Source organism: Tetrao urogallus (assembly GCF_951394365.1).
Source record: "Tetrao urogallus genome assembly, chromosome: 1".
Lineage (NCBI taxonomy): Eukaryota > Metazoa > Chordata > Aves > Galliformes > Phasianidae > Tetrao > Tetrao urogallus.
In genome coordinates this window covers 162671571-162696564 of record NC_136813.1, presented here as the reverse complement: position 1 = coordinate 162696564, position 24994 = coordinate 162671571, and the positions used below count along the sequence as shown (strand labels likewise).

Here is a 24994-nt window from a genome sequence, read left to right as displayed (position 1 = left end):
CTTGACAGCTTTAGCTGGTTAGGAACAAAAGATCCCAAAGATAAATTTACGATTACTTTAAAAGTACTCTCCAAAGACAAACAAACTGTTTTCCTTACACTTCTTTTATTTCATGGTATTTGGCTTGCTTTTATTCTGCAATTATATTTGAAGTTCACAGGAACATCTCACATGTCAGTGCTTTTGGACGAACATAAGTAGAGGAACTGTGGAATGTTTGGCCATTGTCCCTCAGTTTCACTTTGCAAATTATACATATTGGTGTGCTCTATCCTTATTAAAAAAAAAAATAAAATACAACGGACATGATATTTTAGCTCAACATTTATTTTATTTTCTGAAATAAAAAAAAAAACAAATTTCTTACACATCATTTGATTCTTACCAAAAGAATGTTCATAAATATAATTTTTTTCTTTTTAATAAAGATCTCCATCTGCAGTTGCAATCTGGAACACTATTCATCATTTTTTAACAGATTCCACTGAAGTAACGTAAATATGTATTGTTTCAGGTGCTGGAAAGTAAATGTGCCTGCAGAACTAAGAAATTCTCTCTCCAGGCACTGGTCATTTGGATGAATTAACTTTAAGAATCTAACCACATATACAAAAGCAACCAAACTCCAGTCTTTATAGGATTCTTCAGCTGAGTTCAACATGACAGAAGCATGGAAACAGAGCAATTCACACATGTAGTTGTCAGGAAACTCACTAAGAGAATACGGCGTATTTCTTCTCCAGTTCTTCAACAGAAGCATCTTTCAATCCCATGTGTTTCACATGACTGAATAGTACCTGTGTAACTGTGAAAAGAAAATCCCAATGTAAACTGTTATTTCTGTGACTGACAGTCATAATGTAAATTAGTCCAGATCTTTCCACTGAGAGTAGTAGTACTACATAGCTGAAATATGTTTTCATGATTATTGAGAGGGTGAAGAAAAGTAGTGAAAACCTTGCTTCGTTTTGATGCTCATGAATTGGCTAACAACACTTCTTCAAACAGCTATACAATCCTGACAACACAGATAGATTTTATTTTACTATCTTGGCACTACAGCATTAACTGCAAAGGTAAAAGTTAATGCCAGATGGCAAATAAAACTTACTTCAGGTTATGGTGTTAAGGCAATTCGTAAGTGGAATTTACTTGCACTTCAGTGAGTCAAATAAGTAATCTTATTTTAACTAGAGACACATAATATTTTGAAAGTATAATGGTTATAAGCAAAACTTAGTTGTAGATAGCAAAATTAGCATTACTTGGTCCTAGATAAAGGTTTGGTTTTTAAGTGTCTCATTGTTACAGACTGGAAACATCAGAGGAAAAAAAAAGCCACAGTTTTAGAAAGCAGGAACTCAAGCCAATGCCTACCTAAATCATAAACCAATCTAAGCAGTGTCTTGAGAACAAGAGAAGCAGACTCAGAGGTTTAGAAAGTGGCAAAAATGAAGCAAGTCGGAATTGCCACAAAATGGTCTTAAATTGTGAAATGTTAGCTGGTATACCTAGACCTCAAATTTAAGACTTCATACAAATCCATAAACTTGTAGCACTATGGAATGACAAGCTGAAATGCTAGTGAGGGCTATTTTATCAGATTAAAATGAGCTGGTATAATTGACAAAACTACGGAGAATTTAGCTGTAGCTTTTTGAGTCTTAACCAAAAGATTAAGAAAAATAACAACGCTTCCCACATTAACCCCTAGAACAATTAAAACATTGAACAAGACAAGTAACTAATCTTTAATAATTATTTAATGGAATAAACAACAGGAGAAGCACTGTATTTTACATTTCTTTTGCTAAATTTGGCAGTATCATGGCCTATGTTTAAAATGATAGTGCTGAATTACTTACTTTTCTTCTCTGATTCTGACATAAACATTACTGCCATATCAAATCTTTTTAATTCAGATAGCCTTTGGAGGATTTCAAGGATGAGTGATGGCTCCTCTTTCCTGGAGAAAATTATTAGAAACATAAAAATAACTACTGCTCATTAGAAAGATTCAGTAGCTGCAAGCAATATTAAAGATGTCAGGAACAAGAAATGAAAGGATCTTTGCTTTTCATCTTTCTTGTTCATTCTTCCACTGACTAAGCAAAGAGACAAATACTCTGAAATTTTCACGCAATTATAACACAGAGCAAGAAAAGAGAAATACAGAAAAAGAAAGTAATGGACTGATGCAAACAGATTGCTCTTGAGGCACAGAACAGTTTTATGATTTAATGCTTACATCTTGCCCCAAGAAACATGACATTAGTTACTGTCATTTGTTCCCATACAGTAAATTCTTAGACAGTGTGAATTTTACATTCTTCTGGATAACAACTAGTAGTAAGCAGTCACTGTCTTCACTGCAAATACTAACAAGTATTTTTCTTTCATGACTTGTCTTTCTCCCTCCAGAAAAAACACCTTTAACCTCACTGCAAAAAATTTAAGCTTCCTAACCTTTATAAATCTAATTACAAACATAGGACCATAACTCTTAAAAATGTCATGTTTCACACATATTACATATGTATTTTCAAAGAAATTGAAGGAAATCCTACTCTTTATTTACAATTACTTTTCTCCATAAAATGACCTGAAAATATTTTGTATGTGGGATCTCAGAGTTTAAGAGGAGTGGCACACTGCCTCCAATAGACAAAAATCAACTTTAGGAAATCAAACTAGATAGTAATTTCAAAAATAATTGCCACCTCCTTTCTTATCAGAACATCTAGGTCCAAGGAAGCAATTAAAACTCACAATGTATCACAAGCTTAGCACAGAAAAATGACTGCCTGCATTTCTTATACATAAAAAGTTGACATTGTGCAACTGTATGTGATAATGGAACACACATACAAAAAATTACTTTGTACATGTCTAATAAACATTTGCTAGTGCTACACAGCAGAACTTTTCGAAAGACTACGTTCAATACAGGCTATTTATTCCTTTAACTCTTTTCTGAATTTTCAACATACGTTTAATTTCTTATTAAGAAACAATTAAATCATTCCAACTCCATAAGCCCAAAGAGAAATAACTCTGCAAGAGCAAATGTAAGGAGAAGGGAGAAAACAAGCAAACAAAAAAACAACACAGAGTAGAAAGAAATGAAAGACAAAGGAGAAACCAAGCTTACTCAATGTAGAAGTCATGTAGAATTCTCATTATCTGGTTGAACAAGTCTGGATCTAGGGATTTCTGGAACAGTTTTGGATAAATCGAAGGCTCTATTTGCTTTGGAAAAATTAAAAAGGTGTCATGTTAAGGAAAACAGAAAACAGCAGTTCAGTCATGAGAATAAGAAAGGAGAGTCTTTTGGATGTTTTGGGCAATGTCAGAAGTGCATACATGGGAAAAATAAATTTAAAAATTACTGTTGTATATTTTGACTTTCAACATTACTTTTGCATGTCTTTATTTTATCTTGAGAAATGATTGCTAAATTCTTTAAAAAAGGATTTTAAGCAATTTTTTTAAACCAAAATATATATATAAGCAGAAACAAACGTTAACAAATCAATGCGTTTCACATATTTGTTCACTTTAAAAACAATATCGCTCTAATTAACCTAGAAGCATTAATTTGAGACATAAAAATTTAACATGGCTACTAATGTATTCAAGAGCTTATAGACTTAAAACCTATGCTTGAAACAAGACAGGTTATATACAGAGACTGTGCTCTGAGGCAAATGAAAGGGCAGGCACACAAGAACTATTCAAAACTGGACCACGATATCTATTATGTAAACATACTTAGAGAAAGGGATTACTGTACCTCATTCAGACAATCTAACATTGCTACCCATTTCACCTATGCCTGCACCGTTGCCTCAATGTTAAAGAAACTGCCACTAAATACTACAGTTCATACCTTCAGGTACAAGTACATTTTTTCTGGGCACTCTTTCAACTTCCTGAAATCAGATTCAAGCTGGAAAGAATTTGCAGGAATGGCAGGGACTGGAGATGCAGATCTAAATGATGTTTTGCTTTCTCTATCTATCTGTTTGTTCACAGATGGATGCAATACTGATGAAATTCCTTTGACACCAGCAGGAAGCCTGCAGAAAGATGTTGAAATATGTAATCTATAAAACATTTACAGAAGTTTTTGAAGTGCAACCTAACTGGAGACCTTTGAAATCTTGAAAGATCTGCAATACATTAATCTGTAAAATTAAGATGAAAAAAAGCTATAAAAGTAAAAATTAAAGTAACATAAAATAAAACACAAATAAGAAAAAAACAACATTCAATATACAAAAGACTTACACTCATTTAATCTTTTCAAACACAAATATACTCATAAGTTCCCTATTTTTTTGGTAATAACTGATAGAATTCTATAACATAAAAAACGCAAACACAGCTGCAGAAAATACTACATTTTCTGCAATTTCATAATGCAAAATAATATCTGTATGTCTTGGTTCTGGCAGGGATAGTTAATTTTTTTCACAGCAGCTGATACAGTGCTAAAACATATTTAGGGTAAAAACAATAATACACTAATGTTCCAGTTGTACAGCGCTGAAAACTTTTCAACATGTGCTGTCCTGCCAGTGAGGAAGGTGGAGGTGCACAAGGAGCAAGGACAGTTGACCCAAACCAGCCAAAAGGATATATGTGAAGATATATTTTTATCCCATATTTTGCCAGGTAAGTAAATCTGTATTTTCAGCAATTTACTTTTTCCTTCAACACCTCACAGTAAATCAATCTGACCCAGCTGAAAAGGCAAGGGGAAATGGTTCTCACAGAAGTCTTCAATCTGGATTCCGTAAAAGATATTAATGCAATGAGATAACAATGGTGCATATGCACTTTTCTTAAGCAGACAAGCAGAGTTTCAACACTTAGCTGGGATAGTTGTCTCTATGCTTCAGCCAGACTGTCTATCTAACACAATGAAACACAGGAACCATGAGCAAAGCCAAAGGTATCAGCTGTCTGCTAAGAGGAAAAAAGGATACCATCTCCCGTTCCTTTTCTCTCAATCAACTGGCTAGCAAAGAATGTTGCAACTCTACTTAAGAATACACTTTGAATTGTTAAAATATAAATCATTGTTAGGAAAGAAAGCACACATGGAAGAAAATACAGCATAAAGGAAAATACTATAAATGTATTCATATTCTAAAAAAAAAAAAAAAAAAAAAAAAAAGAACACTTACCAGTCGTTCATCTGACACTGCACAGGTCATATTTGTTTCAATTACTATGCAATCAATGAGGGAGATGTGTAAGAACTGCATGTTTCTTTTAACGTTTTTTAAATTCCAATTCTCCAAATTACATTCTATACTCATCACACGTAGAAATCTCACAATGAAGATTATATTTCAACTACATTTACCTTTTTAAAGGAGGATCAGAAATTTTATACTTACTGTGGTGACGACACATCTGTGATTTCTTCGATTTTCAATTGCTTTGCTTTTGGAATGTCCATTGAAGTTAACTGATTGTCCTGATCTAGATGCTCTGTTGTTTCAATATTCACTGAATTCTTCCAGTTATGAACTAAAGAAGAAGAGCTGGAGAAATCACTACTCAGCATGTCATCATCAACTTCTTCAACGGCTATTCTCCGCAAAGGCTTCTAAACAGAACACATACTTGATGTCACATGCATAGAATTTACATCAGTGCAAACAGAGGCCTGGATAAACTGCTAGGACTAATTTTAAACAATCCCATGACAATCAATTTCATCTGCGTTGGTACACATGGAAGACTTTCAATAAAGATAAATTTCCTTCAAAAAAAGAAAGCTTCAGCGTGTACAAAGTATTATATGATCATTTCTCCCTCAGTAAAACCAATGCACCCTTACTCTAGAGAATCTCAGAATCTGCACTGTCTCTCCAATAAAAAATACAAACAAACAACAAAACCATACCCATTATGGTGACAGCCGCCTCCCATTAAGGTTGAACTAGCCAGGATAGCTTGTATATTGACCAACGATGTGATCAAACTTTGCAATTTAGCTGAACAAAGAAGCAACCATCAACATAAACCTTACCTCTTAACATAAAATTTTGAGATTATAAATATTACTAACTCAGGCCTCCTGGCTGACCAAGTTGTATACATCACAAGGCAGTTAATCCTACCACTGGAGGGTATTCCAAGTAAATAAACTGCTTCAGCTTGTTTCATCTCTGCACGATCGCCATAATTTCTGAACACCACCTAACACCACATTCATAAGTCCTATGAATCACTAATTAATGGAACTTTGGAATTACTGAGCTGAATATATAGTCTAAATTGTTCTACAAATATAGGTGCAAACATACACAGTTAAACATTCAGCAATTTAGGCTTCCATAAACGTCAGGTTTCCATCCATTTCTAAAACAATAACACTGCAAGCCTTCCTAGCAGTTTGCAAACTGCTACAAGTCATGTAAGTTGTCTGTTGCCCAATTATGAGATGGCCTATTGTCAAAGCAAATTGTACAAGTGTCCACTGGATATGAGATAAGAAGTTATATTTCTTCTGTGGGGAGTATAAAGAACACAGATGATTGATCTGTACCTGTTCTACCTGGAAAGAAAACTAACTAACTGGAAAGAAAAAAAAGCAACCTGGTATTGCCTCTTAATTTAGCAGACAAACTGAGAACTTCATAAAATCACCTACCGTATTTCAGCTGCTACGTAATAAATTCTTCTGGGTTTCTAAGGATAAAAGTATCTGACTACAGAGAGCATATATCAAAGAAAGGTACCACAATAATTATACATTTTCTATCAAAACTAACCGCATACTTTGAACACGTTTTGTATTTACTTAAAAACACAGACTATGTGCCTATCATATTGCCATACGTAACTCATTAATCTGACTATAACCATTGATAATTCATACTTTAGAAATACTGTTTCTTCAAAAATAGCATCCAGATATATCACAGTATATGAGGATGAAACTGATGGCTCAAACTTATTGCAGTAACCCCGTGTGATATCAACATATGAGACAAGTAGGTAATATACCCTATTGCTGTAGGAACTGAATACAGCTGTTGAAAAGGAAGAAGAAGTTTATCTGGAGCTTTCTCAGGTCTGCAATCAAACGTGAGACTCAACCACTTCCCCTTCGCTCTGCTAACTACGATGTTAGATATAAATCCAGGAGAAGGTTGTGAGCTTGCCTCCCCATTTCATATTACTGATATATGCATACACCATGCTTCCTATGCGGCACATTTTACATTGTGGCTAATACTGAACACACACACAGAACTGCAGAAATTACATTTTTGATAAAAATATCAAAAAAAGTCTATCTTTGAACTTTAAGCTGTCCACATGCACAACATATCTACGAGAAGACATACAAAAGCAAAAACTGTATTTTAACTTAAACTCTACTTTTCCCATCATTATAGACAGCAATTCACAAAAGCAAAAACAAACAAACAAAACAAAACACCATCAAAAAACATCTAACTTACTGTTGATCTCTGATTTAATGGATTATGAATGAGTTTCACTACATTTTTTATTTCGGATTCTTTTATCAATTCTGGAGGATATTCTTCATGACATGACTGTTCTTTCTCAGCTAATTCCTGGGGAAAAACAAACAAACAAACAAACAAACCGCACAATAAGTAGTCCACGAAGATTAAATTAAAAAAAAAAAAAAAAAAAAAAAAAAAATCAGAAAGAATTATGCTAAAATTTACATAATAAAGAATGAAAGCACTTATTCTAGGTTTACTGGTATACATACATTCCTTATTTTAGTGAGTTCATTTATTGCTTGCTTATTTCCAGGTTCCAGCTTCAAAACAGCTTCAAAATCTGAGGAAAAAATAACAAAATAATCTGAGCGAAAACCCCAGGCAATTTACAAAGTACTCCTGGCAAATTATTAAGCCTTCTGTTTCTTTTTATGACCATAAATTAAAGACAGGTAAGTAATCCCAACATTTGTACCATAATTTTGCTTCAAACACATTTTTGAAACTATTTCTTACTATTTATAAATAGCAATAGTTGTAATTTCACACAAACCTGTTTTCCTATCACGTAAATATCAGAACACTAAAGTTGTATACATACTCAATTTAAAAAAAAAACAACCATCCATCTCAACTTTTGTACTGATAACCTCAATTAGTCAGAAATGGTAATTGATATCAGAAGATTAAAAAACAAACAAACAACCAAACAAAAAACACTCAATCTTGTTCTATTTATCTATGTCGTCTTCTTTTCTCCACCTACCCATCACACTCCGGCTAATTCAAAGTCATACCTTGCATAGCTTCTTTTAGCTTTCCAAGAGCAACTCTTGCAGCTCCTCTTCTAGCAAAAGCTTTAGAGTAAGATGCATCTAACAGAAGAGCTTGTGTACAGTCATTTTCTGCCTCTTCATATCTCAGCAAAAGAACAACACAAAATTAATAATCAGCTTCAAAAGCAGCTATCAGTTTAAGCAGAAGAGACAGTTATTCAAAACAGTGAAAACATGAAGACCCTCATTATTTATACACAGATAAATACAAATCACTGGGACAAAATACAAAAGAAAAATAAACCAAGTAATAAGGGGCATATGATTTTTGATACCATTAAGAATAATTTAGTATAGCCACCTATTATGGTCATTTGCTTTCGTTGTAAGATGAAATTTCCTCATTACAGTTATGTTTGATTATGACTTCACTACGTGCATATTATTTTCATTTATTCCTCCCCTCTCCTCTTTCAATTTATCATTAAATTTGTGGAAATAGTATTTTCTGCATTTCTCATCAATTGTAGACATTTTTGAGAGTATCAACAAACTTTTGCTGCATTTCCTGGGTCCTCATTTCAAAATGTGAAGACCCATGACACTCTGATATCTTAAAAAGTCAGTTTTTCTGCTTGGTCATTTAGTTAAAGTATTATTTTCTCTAATTCACTGACATTATTTGCACTATAATGTCTTCCACAGCCTCAACCCTAAATTGCAAATCTTATATCACAGAAATAGTGTGTAACTTATTTTATAAACATAGAATTTGATATCAGCACATTATCTCTACACAGTCAGCCGTATCACATCAGAAGAGATCACCAACAAAATATTCAGATCTCTACTTTCCATGCTATCAATTTAAAAGGACTACACTTTCATCTCAAATGAGATGAGAGAGGAAGTCAAAACAAAAAAAGTAGTATTTGACAATTTTAAAAATGGTGATATGGAATTTCTCTCATTTGGTATAAAGCATTTCCTACTGTTAATGGATTATTTCAGTAAAGAGTAATTAAAATTAAATACACTGTATGTACATGTCTTCATTACTAGCATTAGAGAAATATTTTAAAAGATGACTCTTCTCTGAAAAAGCTCCTATTCAACCAAGTTAGAACCTACTTATTTATTCAGTGCAATATTTAGTAGCTGACTATTGTGTTTTTTTTTAAATAATCAGTAAAGACTAAGCTAGGGGTATGCTCTTGGAAGAAGATAAATATGTAGAATTTTACATGTGAAAGAATGAAAAAAAAAATTAAAAGTCATTTAGTTTTTGCTATAATTTCAAACGGATGACGTTTTATTTTCTCAGAACTTCTTTCCTGTGAGATACATTTGAAGATCACACATTCAGTTGTTTTCTTTAAAAAAAAATCCTTTACTGCTTTCAGCATGATTTAGACTGAATAATAGGAAGATTTGGAGTGACTGTAATGAAACTTGGGGGAAAAATCATTATTTCTTCTGATTCACAGAAAAAAGTAACAGTATGGTGCATACAATCCTACTTACTTCTGTATCTTGAGATAGGCCATGGCTCTGTTAGCTGGCAGAAGTGCATTGGTGCCATCTGCTGCTATACCACGTGTATAACATTCTATAGCAGCCTCATACTTTCCTTCTTTGAAATAACCATTACCCTGTTATATTTAGAAGAAAAAGTAACGTTGAGCAAGATGCAGTGCAATTGGCTTTTCTTAGACAAGGTCACAATATCAAGACGACAAACAATACACAGGTTAAAGCAGGCATTTATGGTCTGCTTACTTTTATACAATCTGTGCAGACAGACTACAAAAATCTACTTTTCCAGTACTTCAAGGACTAAAGCAAAAATGCTACATGTACAGTTTGAGGTGATTAGGGGCATACATAAGGTAGATAAAAGGAACAAAGAGAGGTGACAGAAAAGAAATCTTAGTTTAGTGAAGTGCAGCATAGCAGAGTTGAATGACTGCTGGTCTGTGACTGGCAACACTGAACTTGTCAAGTCTGAATTGCAACCTTTCCTTTTTTTGATAGTGAAAAGAATGGTAGTGGAGATGACAGTTCTTTACTCTTGATGAGCAATACAAGCCACTCCCTACTGAAAGTTAATAACATAAAGGGTGTTGAGGCACTGCAAAAGGCTGCTGGGACAAGTTGTGGATGCCCCATCCCTGGATGCACTCAAGGCCAGGTCAGATGGGGCCCAGGGCAACCTGACCCCCAAGGCAAGGGCTTGGAACTACATGATCTTCAAGGTCTCTTCCAACCTAAGCCACTGTATGATTTCTTTATTGTGGCATTGTTTTTTTATCCTACCTACAAAAATGTATGCTGTAATTTTTTTTCCTACAGTGCATACCAACCACCCTGTATTTAGGAAATTCAGGACAGAATCAAGTTTAAATTTGCACATTTGTATGATTAATAGCACAATACAACATTTTACTTTGCTAGTTCATCTGTCTAATCAGAAGATGCAACTTACCAAATCTTTTTCTGTAACAGCCTTCTGCTTGAGCTGCTCTTCCTCAATGCACCTTCTGTCATTGTCTGTTAATTCTGATTTGGCTGCTGCTTCAAACTCTTTTTGTTTTGAGCTTTCAGATGATAGAGCCTGCAAAGGTATCATTGTTTCTCAGTATGCATTTCCCTCACTTATGCATTTTCAGAACAGAAGTTAGAGTATTTCCAAACTGTAAAAGTCAGCCAAGCATCTTAACACTAGTTCAACTTACAGTAAGAGCACAAATTGAAGAGATCATTCTAAACTGTTCTTGAAGTTGCATTTTTATGTGGGCTTCTGAATAGGAATATTACTTGGTAAATAAAAGGAATATAATTTCTGAGACATATTCCAAACTCACATGTCACTTATTTCTTCCATTATTGGAGATTCTGGGTCTTCATTTTGAAATGAAATTTTCAAAGAATTTTCAAGACTACAATTAAAGAGGTAATGCTAGGTCATCTTCTGTTTTACTAAGTTCATCACAATCAACATTCTTTCCCTCTTACCGAAGAGGGAGCAGAATATTCTGTTCCACTAGGCTTAAACTCACTTTCTAGTTTGGCACAGCAGCCAGTGGAACTATAGGCAGGATAGGCACTTAGGCTTTAATCTATAGACAGAAGGATATGTAATATGTATCTCTTATATGTACTGCTACTTTGTACCAAAATGCTATGCATGACTTAAAAGAAAAAACAAGAGCATTAACACAAGAGGTTGAAAAAACACCAATGGAAGATGATAAAGCCACAGAGCTCTCTGTGACAGCTCAGTTCTAATCTGCCAACCCAGCATTACAACAACTTACACATGCACTCCAAAATTAGATGTAATTCAGTTACAAATTTCGACTTCAATGATCTTCAAATGTTAGAAAAAGCCTGTGCAATTTTGTTGAATTTGGTTCTTGTTATAAGTTACTAACGATACAAAGTGAACAGGATGAATTAATTTATGTTAGAATATATCAATCGTATTACCTGTTCTATTTTCTTCAGTTCATTTTTTGCTTCAAAGTTGTTGGCATCCAGCTCTAAAACTTTTTCATAATCTATCAGAAAATCAGAAAGCAATACTTCAGGTAGGAATAAGAGGTTAGCAGCAAAAGCATAAAATAAAATTCCTTTGAGATAAAGTTTTAGTTACCTAAAAACCCAGATACTGCAAACCACGAGATATTCAAAGATATTTAGCGCCGAAGTATCATGTAAGTATTGACAACTACAGCAATTATTTGGACTCGCAGCTTGAACTTTACCTTGAAATAAAGATGTGGTATGGTTTATTATTATTTTTTTAAAAAGGAAATGAAACCTAAATTCCTGCACCAAATATGCATGTCATATAAACTTTTGCCAAGCACACAGGTGAATACTGTATGTTTTTTAAGGAATATGTTGAAGAAAACCCACCTTCTTTAGCACCTTGAAAATTTTTCAAAGCAAAACGAGCAGCCCCTCTTCTGGCATAAGCCTTTGTATAATTTTTATCTAAAGCAAGTGCTAAGTTGCAATCAGATTCTGCAACAGAAAACCTAGCAAAGACATGAATGAGTTAGTTTGCACGCATTTAGATAAAAAAACCCACAACCTTAGGAAGACACTTTGAAACTTTACAGGCTCTTTCTCAAGTGAGAATCTTGCAGGCTTCTCAGGAGACACAGCACAAGTGTTTAAACAACTTCTGATTCAGAATACATCAAATCAGGAAAGGAAAGAAGATGACAACCTACTGCAACAAAGAATATAACCAACTCCCTCATACCCTTTCCTCTCTGAAAAGAAATTAGAGCCTTAGAAACAGAGCTGATAGAAGCTGAAAGGTAAACTAGATGATAAAGCCACACAACTGAGGGTAGCACGTCAAAGAAAAAATATGACTTCACAATAAAATTCTTACTTTTTCATTCTATAAAAAGCAGATGCTCTGTTTGTAGGCAGTACTGGATTGAATGGATCAGAATGCATCCCTTTAGTGTAGCACTTTATAGCTTCATCAAAGTTTCCTTGTTTAAAGTATTTGTTACCCTGTGAATAGAAATAAAGGAGTAATCTTAGCCAATTATTGCAGATATATTTTTTTAATCAAAAATTAATATAAGTCAATACTTGTATTTTAGAATGCTCAAATGTTTTTAATATCTCTCAGACGATATTGCTTTACTATGAAATAATTCTTGTAACTAAAATAGCAGTTTGATTCATGCAGGAATTCTATAAAGCATTCAAATTTCTTAATATAAGAACACCAATATATTGACTGTTATTAACTGTACATTAAGTAGAACATGCCATCACCAGTGATGATAACAGAAATGCAGTCAGAACTTTAAATGCTGAAACAATGGGCCAGAAAAAAGACTTCAAAAAAATCTGAAGAGCAGGCACATTCCAGTCTTATCTTAGGGAGCAATCTTTAAGAAGCAATTATAACAGCTCCTGTGTTTAAGTTGTTTTTTCATAGATAATTTGTAGATAGTAAACACTGGTATTAACCTTTTCCTTCTCTGCAAGAGCCTTTTCTTTATCTATATGAATTCCATCTTCTTCAGAGTCTGATTCTGGAGATACAGAATCATGAGTACTATCGTCTTTATCAAGTTCTTCCAGTATTTTATCCTGAAAATAGATAAAATAAACCATTATCTTTATAATAACTTCAAAACACAAAATAAATCAGGTAAAACTTTAGGAAAATGAATTTCATCTGTTTAAGAATCTCTACCACTAAAGTCCTCTTCATTGAGAAGTATTCCACACACCACAAGAAAAATATCTATTTTCTAACACCAACAGCAGAGTTTAGTGTCATATTATACTAGAATTATAATCTTTTAATAGACCTATTGTTAAAACATTTTTGCTCCCTGAAAGTCAAATGCAATCTGCTGGATGAAAACAGAGAGAGAGAGAACTATAGCATTTCTCATTATTCCAATGCATAATCCTTTGTAGGGAAAAAGCTATTTTCTTTGTCCATAAAATCTCCTGTAAAGTAGGATTCTGACCTCTAAATGTAACTCTCAGCACTATTAGAAAATGTGATTTAAAAACAAAATCAACTAGGGACAAAAAAGAAAGCAAACCATGTTAACAAGCAATTACTCTAACTCACCACATCGAGTTTTCCCCAAGCTTCATAATCATAAGACTTGATCTTGTTTTTCTTGTTTTCTTCAGTGGTTGTCTTTGATGGGACTTTACTTTTGCTTTTCTTCTTTTTCTTAAAAGTTTTGTTTCGAATGGGTGGTAAATTCTATATTGAAATAAGTACTTAATTATAAAAGAAACAGAGATTCAAAAGTTGCTTGTACTGAATAATCTGTAGTACCTATATGTACACATAGGTATCCCCATCTACTGCCTACTTTTATTTCATAAATCCATCAAGAAAGCTGTTGTCAGGAATTCTACAAGAAATTCTACAAAAAAAGATAGCGAGCATAAATCTTTCCATATATAGCAATAACAAGTATTACATGCATGATATAATACTGAGTTTTAGAAGACAACTTTCTGCAAAGTATCACTGATTAATACATTAACAGTGCACAATAAATAAGTAATATTGAGGCTGCTAACAGAAATACTGTATTAGATCTATCAGGAACTGATTAAACATTTATTGGCCTCAAGCATTCATGACCTCCAGGCTATGGATTCAAAGCTGAGTTAGCAGAATAATTTGCAGCGGGATCCTTGATCTACTTCAGATGAAGAACAAATCAGCTCTTACCATCTACTCGTATTTTAATTCAGAACATAATTTGATGAAGTTAACTGTGTTCTCTGAAATAAGACATCTGCAAAACAAGTATGTTTTTACAGCACAAACACTGACATATCTAATAAATAAATAATAATAATCACAAGTCCACTGATTTTACCTCTTCTGGGATACCACTCTGTTTCCTTAATTCAGAATCAACTTCTTTAATATCCTTTTCCCAGCTCTCCAATTCTCTCATAAAATCCTGCAGTTCTTCAGCATTTTGCTTTATCTGCAGCTGAAGCTCCAGTGCTTTATTTGATGCAGTCATTGTAACCTACCAAAATACAAGAGATCTTCCTAAGGAGAATTTGTAAGCACGTACTGAAGGAAGCTAGCAACTTCAAAATAAAGAAATCTGACTTAATTGGTAGGCATGCTTCTTAAATAGCATGGCAAAAGCATTAAATATTAAGAGACTAAGAAACAGTTAAATACGTTTGTGAAAACATAAAGTCAAGATATTATTTAGATAAAATAGAACAGAAAATAAGTCATGCACTCCTACTTAAGAATAAGTTATGAGATTCAGTAGGTCAAGAAAAATCCAGGAAATGATGATGCAGTCATCTTAGTTTAAAGCAATTTCTGGAGCATTTCCCAGAAGACAGAACGAGGAAAACAATCAACGTGTTCACACTAAGACTCAATTACAGATTACAGATGTACACACTACTTTATACCCGAGTAGAAACAACACGCGTGACAAGCCAACACTGAAACACACTTTCTGACAACATAAGCACGCTTAAATACGAGTACTTTTTTTCCCACCCCGAGGCGGCTCTCACTACCTCCGTCCCGTTACAGAGCGAACAAAGCAGCACGCCTCAGGAGAAGCCCCGTGAGAACAGCGGCTCTGGGTTCTGCAGCCTGCCGCCATCTCCCCACCTCCTCAGAGAAGCAGCACCGGGTGCCGCCCACCCGCCCCTCACACTGCCCACCATCCCCACACGGGTGCCAAGGAGACGCGGTCGGGCGGGCGACAGGCCCCCACCGCACGAAAGCAGGCTGGAGCAACCACCACACCGCCTACACGCACGAAAGGAGACCCCGCTCGTCTCACCCCGGCCCGCCCTTCACTCCGCTGCCCGCCTCAACCTCACCCTCACCGCCTGTCGCTGCACAGCCCAATCTCCTCCCAGGCTGCAGCACGACGGCGCTCCGACGGCGCCGCGGCAACGGACAGCGCACGCGCGTGAGAAGACGCCTCACTTCCGCTCCGGGCCCGCAGCCGCGGGCACCGCTTGGCCACGCCCCCACGTCACGTGGCTGGAAGCGGGCCCAGCGATTGGCGCCGCCGGCACAGCCGCCCTTTGCCCCGCAGTCGAGGACGGTGGCCGGCAGGAGCGAGGAGGTGGTGAGCGGCCATGGAGGACGGGGAGTCTGCTTCGTCGCCTGGTGCTGACGGTGGGGAGGAGGAGGATGACTTTGGATACCGGCTTTTCCCCGATCGCAAGAAGGAGCCGCAGAGCTTCCTGGTTCGCAGCCTCTTCACCTTCCACAACAGGTGCCAGTTGATGCTGAGGATGACTCTGGAGACGAGTAAGCTCTCCCCTGGGTCGCGAGGTCTCCAGCCGCCCCGCAGGGCTGCCCGCCGCCAGGTGCCGGGCGCTGCCCCTCTGGAGAGTTGCGGCGGCAGGATGGGGCCTCGGCAGCCGCGGGGTTTGGGAGTTCACGTTTAGGGCTTGATTTTCACTCTGTTGTGTTGCCTGCAAAGACCTTGTCCGCTATCTTCATGCCTGCTACTTATAAAATGACGTCAGAGGTGACTTCACTTCTCAGTAGCTTTGAGCGCGTTGCTTTGCATAGCCTGAGCTCTGGCACTGAGGTGTCAGTGATTGCCTGAAGGTTGAATAATGCAAAGCAAAAATTTGCGTATGCAGTGCATTCTTTCTGTCATTACGGCCTTTGTATTCTGATTGTAGATGACTTTCAAAACTTTTGTCTAGTGAAATTGACTGCAGCAATGTTTTTCTAGATCCGTATGCCCAACTGCTTATTGCGGCCATGAAGCAGTCTGGCTGGTATGTAAACTACTTCATCCTGTTCTGTGTAGTTACATCTTCATTGCAGGGGATTAGCAGGCTTTCTCAAGTTCTTCTCAAACTTTGTACCTTTTAGCACTGTTTTCAACGATCGACACTTTTCTTGTGAAAACTGCGATGGCTGTGTCAGCGGAGGTTTTGATTCTGCCACTTCTCAGGTAGGCACTGAACTAGATATTGTCAATACAGAGCATTCAAGCAGGAGAGAAATCAACGTTTTACCCAGGTGGATGGTGATAGGACAAGGGGGAACTATTTTAAACAAAGAGAAGGGAGATTTAGTTTAGATGTCAGGAAGAAATTTACCCAGAGAAGTTTGGATGCCTCTTCCCTGGGGGTGTTTATAGCCAGATCGGATGGGGCTCTGGGGAACCTGATCTAGTACCTGATTTAATGACTGGCAACCCTGCCTGCGGCAGCGGTGGCTGGAACTAGATGATCTACAGGGTTCCTTTCCAAACCAAGCCGTTCTATGACCTTTTAGAGGACTAGGTTTTTTAATGTTTTCTTCCTTAATGAAAAAATGTACTGATATCTGAGTTACGGTCATGAAAACAAGGCATGTGAAAGTTGTTCTCCACTATTGAACTTGCATTTCTAATATACTGATGGGGCTACTAATGTTGAAAAATGATGACCTAAAGAGTCTGTATGCTGTAGATTTTATGCAGCAGGTCTCTCAGAAGTGAAGGAGATGTTGAAACTTGATGAAAAATCTACCTGTATCTCTTCTGCAGATTGTTCTGTGTCAGAACAACATTCGCCACCAGTCCCATATGAACCGAGTGGTTGCGCATGAATTGATACATGCTTTTGATCACTGCCGTGCTCATGTTGACTGGTTCAAAAATGTCAAACATTTGGCCTGCTCAGAGGTAAGTTCAAATGATTCTGATGTTATCATTGAATTCATTGCTGATTGTCGCTAGGGTCATTCAATTAGACATCCTGTTATATTAATTTGATTTAGTTATTGCTCTTGAGATATTTTGTTCTTTCTATCTGGTCAACCTAACCAGTTTTTGTACAGAGAACAAACCTTTCGTTTTCACAAATAGTAGTAAGTCAGTGTTATACTAAATAGAATGTAGTCCCTGTGGGTGGAAGTGTAACAAGACGTGGTTATTTCCAAATGATAATAGTTTGAGATTAGAATACATTCACATCTTAATTAAATATTTGTACTGTTTTTTTTTTTTCCTGTCCTGCAGTTTTTTGTTTACTGAGAACTATGCTAACTTGCTTTTCATTTAGACTTTTTGTCTTCCATAGCATGCAATTTTTGATTGTAATGTTGCTAGTTGCACATTTTACATTGTATATATAATAGTACAGTATTGTTTATATAGAACTGCTTATTCCTATACGTGGTACATGACTGGGCTTGATCTTGCTCTTTTTGAGACTGTTTTCTCCAGTTCTTTTGATACTTATTTTATATTATTATAGTGTTTCCAAGTTTTATTTAGTCAATATTTTAATTTTTCCATTTCATATTTTCTCTGTATTTGTTTTCACTGTGGTGTGTATTTGTTTTCACTTAATTTTAGGCAATTTAGTTTTGTCTGTGCTTTTTAACTCAGGAGTTAGTGGAACAGTTGACAGACAGAAGAAATTGTACTGCATAGGACATGAGAGTTAACAAGCTAAAGAAGATGTACTCATTTAAATGTGTCTATTTCTAAAGAGCTTGGGTTACTGCTATGCTAGATATTGCAGGTGGTAGTCATTCAAAGGTGCCTGCTTTTCTTCCAGACTCCTTCATCAGTTTCTAAAATAGATGCTTTTAGGATTAACTTAATTTCTTTTAGGAGTCTACATTTGTTTTCAGCTCATTCATTTAAGCATTGAGAATAGGTGAACTTTAATCCTCAGAGAAACCTGCAGGCTGTATAGTATTACTTTGTAATCCACTGGAGTGGAATGAGCAGTTAAAAAGGGTATTCTGTACTTAGCAAATTGAAAAGGAATATTTTCTGCCCTCAGCCACCAGGAAGAAAAAAATTAGTTACTTTTTTATAAACTTTGTACTTCCGCACTTTTCTTATCTTGTGCCTTTTTTGTTTCCCTCAATAGATTCGAGCTGCTAATCTCAGTGGAGACTGTACACTGATGAATGAAATAGCTAGGTTTAAATTTGGACTGAAAGGACATCATCAGGTAAAGACTGTAGATATTAATGTCTTCTGATTAACAAATGAGCCTTCTTTACCAGTTTGATCTCTGCCTCCTTTTGTAGCTAAAAATGTCACAGAAAGAAGTAGATGGGAGGAATAATTGCATGCATCAGTACAGGCTGGGGGATGAGCTGCTGGAGAGGAGCTCTGCAGAGAGGGACCTGGGTGTCCTGGTGGGCAATAGGTTGGCCATGAGCCAGCAGTGTGCCCTCATGGCCAAAAAGGCCGATGGCATTCTGGGGTGCGTTAAAAAGAGCATGGCCAGCAGGTCAATGGAGGTGATCCTCCCCCTCTACTCTGCCCTGGTAAGGCCTCATCTGGAGTACTGTGTCCAGTTCTGGGCTCCCCAGTACAAAAAAGACAGGGATCGCTTGGAAAGAGTCCAGCGGAGGGCCACGAAGATGGTGAAGGGCCTGGAGCATCTCTCTTATGAAGAAAGGCTGAGTGAACTGGGTCTGTTCAGCCTTGAGAAAAGACGACTGAGAGGGGATCTGATCCAGGTCTATAAATATCTGAGGTGTGGGGGCCATAGTGGTGAGGCCAGTCTCTTTTCAGCGGTACATGGAAACAGGACAAGGGGAAACAGACATAAGCTGCAGCATAGGAAGTTCCGCACAAATGTGCACAAGAACTTCTTTACAGTGAGGTGACGGAGCACTGGAACAGGCTGCCCAGGGAGGCTGTGGAGTCTCCTTCTCTGGAGATGTTCAAGACTCGCCTGGACGCCTACCTGTGCAACATGGTGTAGGGAACCTGCTTTGGCAGGGGGGTTGGTCTCAATGATCTCCAGAGGTCCCTTTCAACCTCTCCAATTCTGTGATTCTTTGATATGTCTGACAATCCTTAATACCTCTGTTCAACTTTTATGTACCCTTCATTTTCCTCTTTGGATTTTATTCTCCCATTGCTGAGTCTCAATTTGTGCTTGTTTATGTCTGAAATTTCGTCAGGGCCCCTGTTATTTTTTCCTCTGTAAGTTTTTCCCTTGGATGTGTACTTCATGATCTGTTAATTGTGCCTACCATCTATATCCAGGCTGCACTCATTATTTCTTTGTTGTTGTGCACATTCCTCTATTTCCTGCAGTCTTGTTCATTTTTGGCTTGCATTCTTTGCATATTTCCCATTCTTAAACCTTTCTGCTAGTGAGAAGAGAGCAGAACGCAGCTAAACAATCTGCATATTCCTCATACTACTCCAGTTGGAGTATGTTCTTAACAGGTAGGCTGGAGAGGGGGGAAGCATAAGGAGCTTAATCTTGCCTCGTTTATCCAGGAACCTGCATTCGCATTCTGGCCTGTCCTGCGTTCTTGCAGGTGACTGAATGTTTTTCTGCAAAGCAACAGCCTCCTGATATTTAGTTTTCTGCATTATTTTTTCTTCTTCCTCCTCCTTACTCCTACTGTTGTACTTCCTAAAGGAAGTTTATTGTTAGTTCATTCCACTGTTTTACAGATGTAAGGTACCAGTCAGTCCTGAAACATTAGTCTATAATTTAATTTCACAGTTTACATGGTCACTTGTACCTGCCGATGTGCATGTAATAATAGCATTCTTTTTTGATGGTTTCTGATATTTTTCATCCACATTTTATAATACTGTTCATCTCTCTGTACTACCCTGCAATTCCATTTTTGGAGAGCAGTAGTGTGACAGGACCAATGCTCCTACATATGCCATGGATTTTGCTGCTTAATTAACATTTGTTTAATTAACTTTTAATGGTTCGTGGTTAGTTTTGTTTGTTTGTTTTTTGGTTTGTGGAATCACAGAATTGCTCAGGTTGGGAAAGACCTTAAAGATAATCAAGTCCAACCACAACCTAACCATACTACCCTAACTAACAACCCTCTACTAAATCATGTCCCTGAGCACCACATCCAAACAGTTTTTAAACACAACCAGGGATGGTGACTCAATCACCTCCCTGGGGAGCCTATTCCTGTGCTTAACAACCCTCTCTGTAAAGAAGCGTTTCCTGAAATTACCCTGGCGCAACTTGAGGCCATGTCCCCTCGTCCCATCACCTTGGTCTCACCTGTCACCAGTGAGAAGAGACCAAACCCGCTCTCGCTGTAAGCACCTTTCAGATATTTTAAGAGAACAATAAGGTTTCCCCTCAGCCTCTTTTTCCCTGGACTGAACAGCCCCAGTTTCTTCAGTCACTCCTCGCAGGGCATATTCTCCAAGTCCTTCACAAGCCTTTTTGCCCTCCTTCGGACCTGCTCCAGCACCTCAATGTCCTTTCTGTACTGAGGTGCCCAAAACTGAACGCAGTACTCAAGGTGAGGCCTCACCAATGCCAAGTGCAGGGGCAGGATGACTTCCCTAGTCCTGCTCACCACATCATTCCTGATACAAGGCAGGATGCCACTGGCCTTTTTGGCCACCTGGGCACACTGCTGGCTCATATTCAGCTGACTGTCCATCAGTAGACCAGGGTCCCTTTTCATCCAGCAGCTTTCCAGCCACTCCTCCCCAAGCCTGTAGGGTTGCTTGGGGTTGTTATGACTAAAATGCAGGACTCGACACTTGGCCCTATTGAAACTCATGCAGTTTGCCATGGCCTATTGATCCAGTCTGTCCAGGTCCCTCTGTAGTGCCTTTCTTCTCTTAGACAGCAACTTGGTCTTGTCTGCAAACTTATTGAGGGTGCACTCAATCCTCTCATCAAGATCATTAATTTAAAACACTTTCTTAATTATTTTTGTTAGAGTTAAATACCAGAATACTTAGTCATATTCTAAAGCATTGCCACTGATAGTGGATGGTTAATAAAAACTAAACAAAAACAGGATTCACAGGAAATGTAACAGGATTATTTCACCTACTCCAAAGGGTTAAAACTTTTAAGGGTTTGAAAATTGGAGGAAGAGCTATTGCAACGGGTTTAAATAATCACGTGTCACCCAATGCTGCTGAGGACAAGCAGGTTGTTTTAGAGATCTTTGGAAGAATGACAGCTGGTTACAGGGTTTTGATTGTAATTAAAGATTTATAATTACATAAAATGTTAGCAGTCAGCATTGGTTGTTATCTACAATTTCTGTCACTTAGTGTAGCTTACACTTAACATACAGTTTCTAGAATTCTTAGTCACACAGGTTTTTTCAGTCACCTGGACCCTCTGCAGATTGGGTCAGATTCTTGTTAATCAGTATGTAATGCACTAATCATAACCTAAACTCTGACTAAACAAACGTGAGCCATTCACTCAGTCCTCTGAAATGAAGATGAGGCACCAGAGGAGTCATAGGTTTGATCTTACAGCAGCAGTTCTGGTTTGGCTCCCACTTGGTGCTTGCTGCTGCTTGATTTTACAGTTTCCAGTTCTGTGTCCCAAATCCAAGTGCTCTTTGTGCTTCCATATTATGTGAGGGGTGTAACTACATCCTTATAGTGAGCCAGCACCTGGGCCTTGATAATGCAAAAGGACTTTACCCTGTGAATGGACATCCTCACACTGTGATGCCAGAGAGGGGGAGAGATAAGGGGGAAGAGTGGTACATGGCCAGCCCACTTGCAATTGTGAATGTTTGCCATATTGTTGGTTACAGTAACCATATTACCAGGGTTAGGGAGCAAAGTTGCACCATGTGCTTCTTGAAGGAATTAATTTTTTTAATAATAAAGACTACAGGTTTAGTCCCGAAGTCCTTAGTCTTGTTTACTCCAGAGCAGCAATGTGCTGGCTCCAGCATTTGTAGCTGGAGATGCTTATGTTATTCTTATCTTTTAGTATACAAACTGTGTAAGCAAAAGTAGGCATAAAGAAACATATCAAAACAAAGGCTAATAGAGGAATTGTTCCTTTTTATGTTTTAGAGAATTTCAATTGGAAAAGTACTAATTGGTATTTATGTCTGTTTATTTTTGACATATTTTGTGCGCAAGTCAAATTATACACATATTCAATACCCACAGCAAATCTAAAATTTTTTTTTTCCTGTTAAATGGAATATCATTTTCTTTTCTGAAGGTTTATGTACACAATGGAAAACTAAAATACATAGTCAAAACAGAATTGAAAACTACGTATTTTAATGCTTAGTGGAGACATTGCTTGACTTTTCTGTGATAAAAATCATTGTGCGTGTAGTATAAGTTAGTACTTGACAAAATCTTTTTTGAGGAAAAAAGAATGTATTCTGTTTTTTCAAGTAATGACAGATCTTCTTTATCTGATTTTCATTTTAGACCTGTGTGCGAGACAGAGCAATTCGCTCCATTCTGGCTGTAAGAAAAGTTAGCAGGGAGACTGCAGAAAAAGCTGTGGATGAGGTTTTTGATGCCTGCTTCAATGATCTGGAACCATTTGGGAGAATCCCGCACAGTAAAACAGATGCAAAACGTGCTTATAAAGACTTCCTGAATCGAGATCGCTACACTGCTAATTTGTAAAAGAAAAGCATGAAAAACTATGTTAATAACTGGCAGTTCTGTAACATCTGGAGTTACAGTCTACACACACAGTGCTGGTGGAAAGGGGCAGTTCTTTTGAATGTATCAATTCATTTTGTAAGTTTTTTCCAGGAGCCATCTCCTGTTGAGGTAAACGAAGTAAATGAACTGGACTAAAAATACTGTCTTTCCTCACTTGTTCCGGCAAGGTCATTTAGTATATCAAATTACTTGGCAAATAATGATCTGCGTATTTCAGTGCACATTTAATTCAGTTATTGAATAAATTGTTTCATAAAAGTTTTCCAACATCTTTGATACATAGTCATAAATTTGATTATGGTTATCATCCTGTTTGAAAAATTGGGTATGTAACTACAGCTCTATATGTCTGTTTAACAGCTGAAGCTAAATCCAAAATGATCCGCTGTGTATATCTCAGTCAGTCTTTGAGCATCTCTGAAATCACTGGAATTCCACCTTGTCTGATGTCAGTTGTAACATACAACCCTTTTACATATTAGAAATTTGAAAACAGTCAAATTACCAGGCTTACCAGATCAAACCTACAACCTGGATAAGCATTATTAAAAGAGTCTCCACCAACCAGTCTTACACAAAAAGTTTGTGTGACTTCCTACTCTAAGGCAGGTAAGCTGATCTCTTCATCTGAGAAAGGCAGAAGCTCCTAACTTCACCTTAAATGTTAGAGAAGTTGTCTCATTCTGCTTTTATTTCCAAATGCAGGGTATTATATTAATTGTCTTGCACCCTAGAAAGCCATTTTCTTCTTTTTCTTGAAATAAGAAATAAGAGTCTACCACAAGTACAGTACAGTTCACTGAAAGAATGGAGATGTGGCTCCTCAGTCAAAGGGCTTGCTGGTATAACTGCTAGAAGTTACTGGGTCAAGACTGAAGTGTCATACTTAGGGACCTAAAGCATCAAACAGTCCTCTGATTATTATTGTTTCATACTGATTGCCAAATATCTTAGGCCTTCAACTTGAAGTGAGTGGATTTGTTTATTTATTTATTTATTTATACTGGTAGTATTAGTTCTCCTCAATGGAATTGCTGAGATTGGAAAACTGATGGAGGCTATCTTCAACCACACTGTATAGAGCAGGGTAAACTATGTCAGGTTTTTCAGGAGCAAGTTTAGTTGGGTTTGTATGTGTGTATGGATGGAGACTTAGAGTAATCTTTTCCAGTATTTAATAGTGCTTGTAGGTACGTAGATATGTATTGAATATTTAAATGGAATTACCATTATTTCAGTTTTTGCTCATTTCCTCTCATCCTTGGGCACCACTGAGAAGACTGGCTCAGTCTTTATTTCCACCCTTAGAATCATAAAATGAGCCTATTAACTACACATTTAGAAACTTAGATAGTTCTTCCTCTGCTGTGGATAAGTGTGTTTTTGTTTCTCACTGATCTTAGAGACCTAGGATTTCTGAAAGCTCGTCTTACTAGTAAATACTGAGTCAATGAAGTCATCTAGTCTTTTTCATGTCCTTTGTCACCAAGTCCACTATATCATTCAGCACTGGGCTCACATTTTTCTTAGTCTTCCCTTTTTAGCTGATATTCCCGTATCCTGTGTTGTTGCTTTCTATGTTCCTTGCCAAGTTCAACTTCTTATCTATCTATCTATTTATTTATTTATTTTCTGGTCTTTCTAATGCCACCCCTGCATGCTCAGACAGCATTTCTGTAAGTCCTCCTGAATCACTCAACTCTGCTTCCACCTACTGTGCTTCCTTTTCACACTTGAGTTTTGTCACAACCTCCTCATTCATCCAAGCAAGTCT

General features: G+C 37.1%; 2 protein-coding genes across 2 annotated transcripts; one reads left to right on the top strand and one right to left on the bottom strand.

Moving 5' to 3' along the window:
• Positions 1 to 713: 713 nt before the first annotated feature.
• RPAP3 (RNA polymerase II associated protein 3) lies at positions 714 to 14823 on the bottom strand (the record flags this gene model as incomplete). Its single annotated transcript, XM_079544268.1, has 16 exons — positions 714 to 805; positions 1866 to 1966; positions 3152 to 3249; positions 3890 to 4079; positions 5409 to 5620; positions 7488 to 7604; positions 7769 to 7839; positions 8297 to 8418; positions 9800 to 9927; positions 10761 to 10889; positions 11765 to 11835; positions 12197 to 12318; positions 12684 to 12811; positions 13280 to 13402; positions 13899 to 14039; positions 14671 to 14823. The coding sequence occupies 16 exons, from the start codon at positions 14821 to 14823 to the stop codon at positions 714 to 716; spliced, it is 1998 nt and encodes a 665-aa protein (XP_079400394.1).
• A 1099-nt stretch (positions 14824 to 15922) lies between these two features.
• Positions 15923 to 23178, top strand: ATP23 (ATP23 metallopeptidase and ATP synthase assembly factor homolog; the record flags this gene model as incomplete). The annotated part of the gene is made up of 6 exons (XM_079532759.1): positions 15923 to 16097; positions 16534 to 16579; positions 16677 to 16758; positions 17338 to 17475; positions 18677 to 18760; positions 22975 to 23178. The coding sequence occupies 6 exons, from the start codon at positions 15923 to 15925 to the stop codon at positions 23176 to 23178; spliced, it is 729 nt and encodes a 242-aa protein (XP_079388885.1).
• Between the last annotated feature and the right edge of the window lie 1816 nt (positions 23179 to 24994).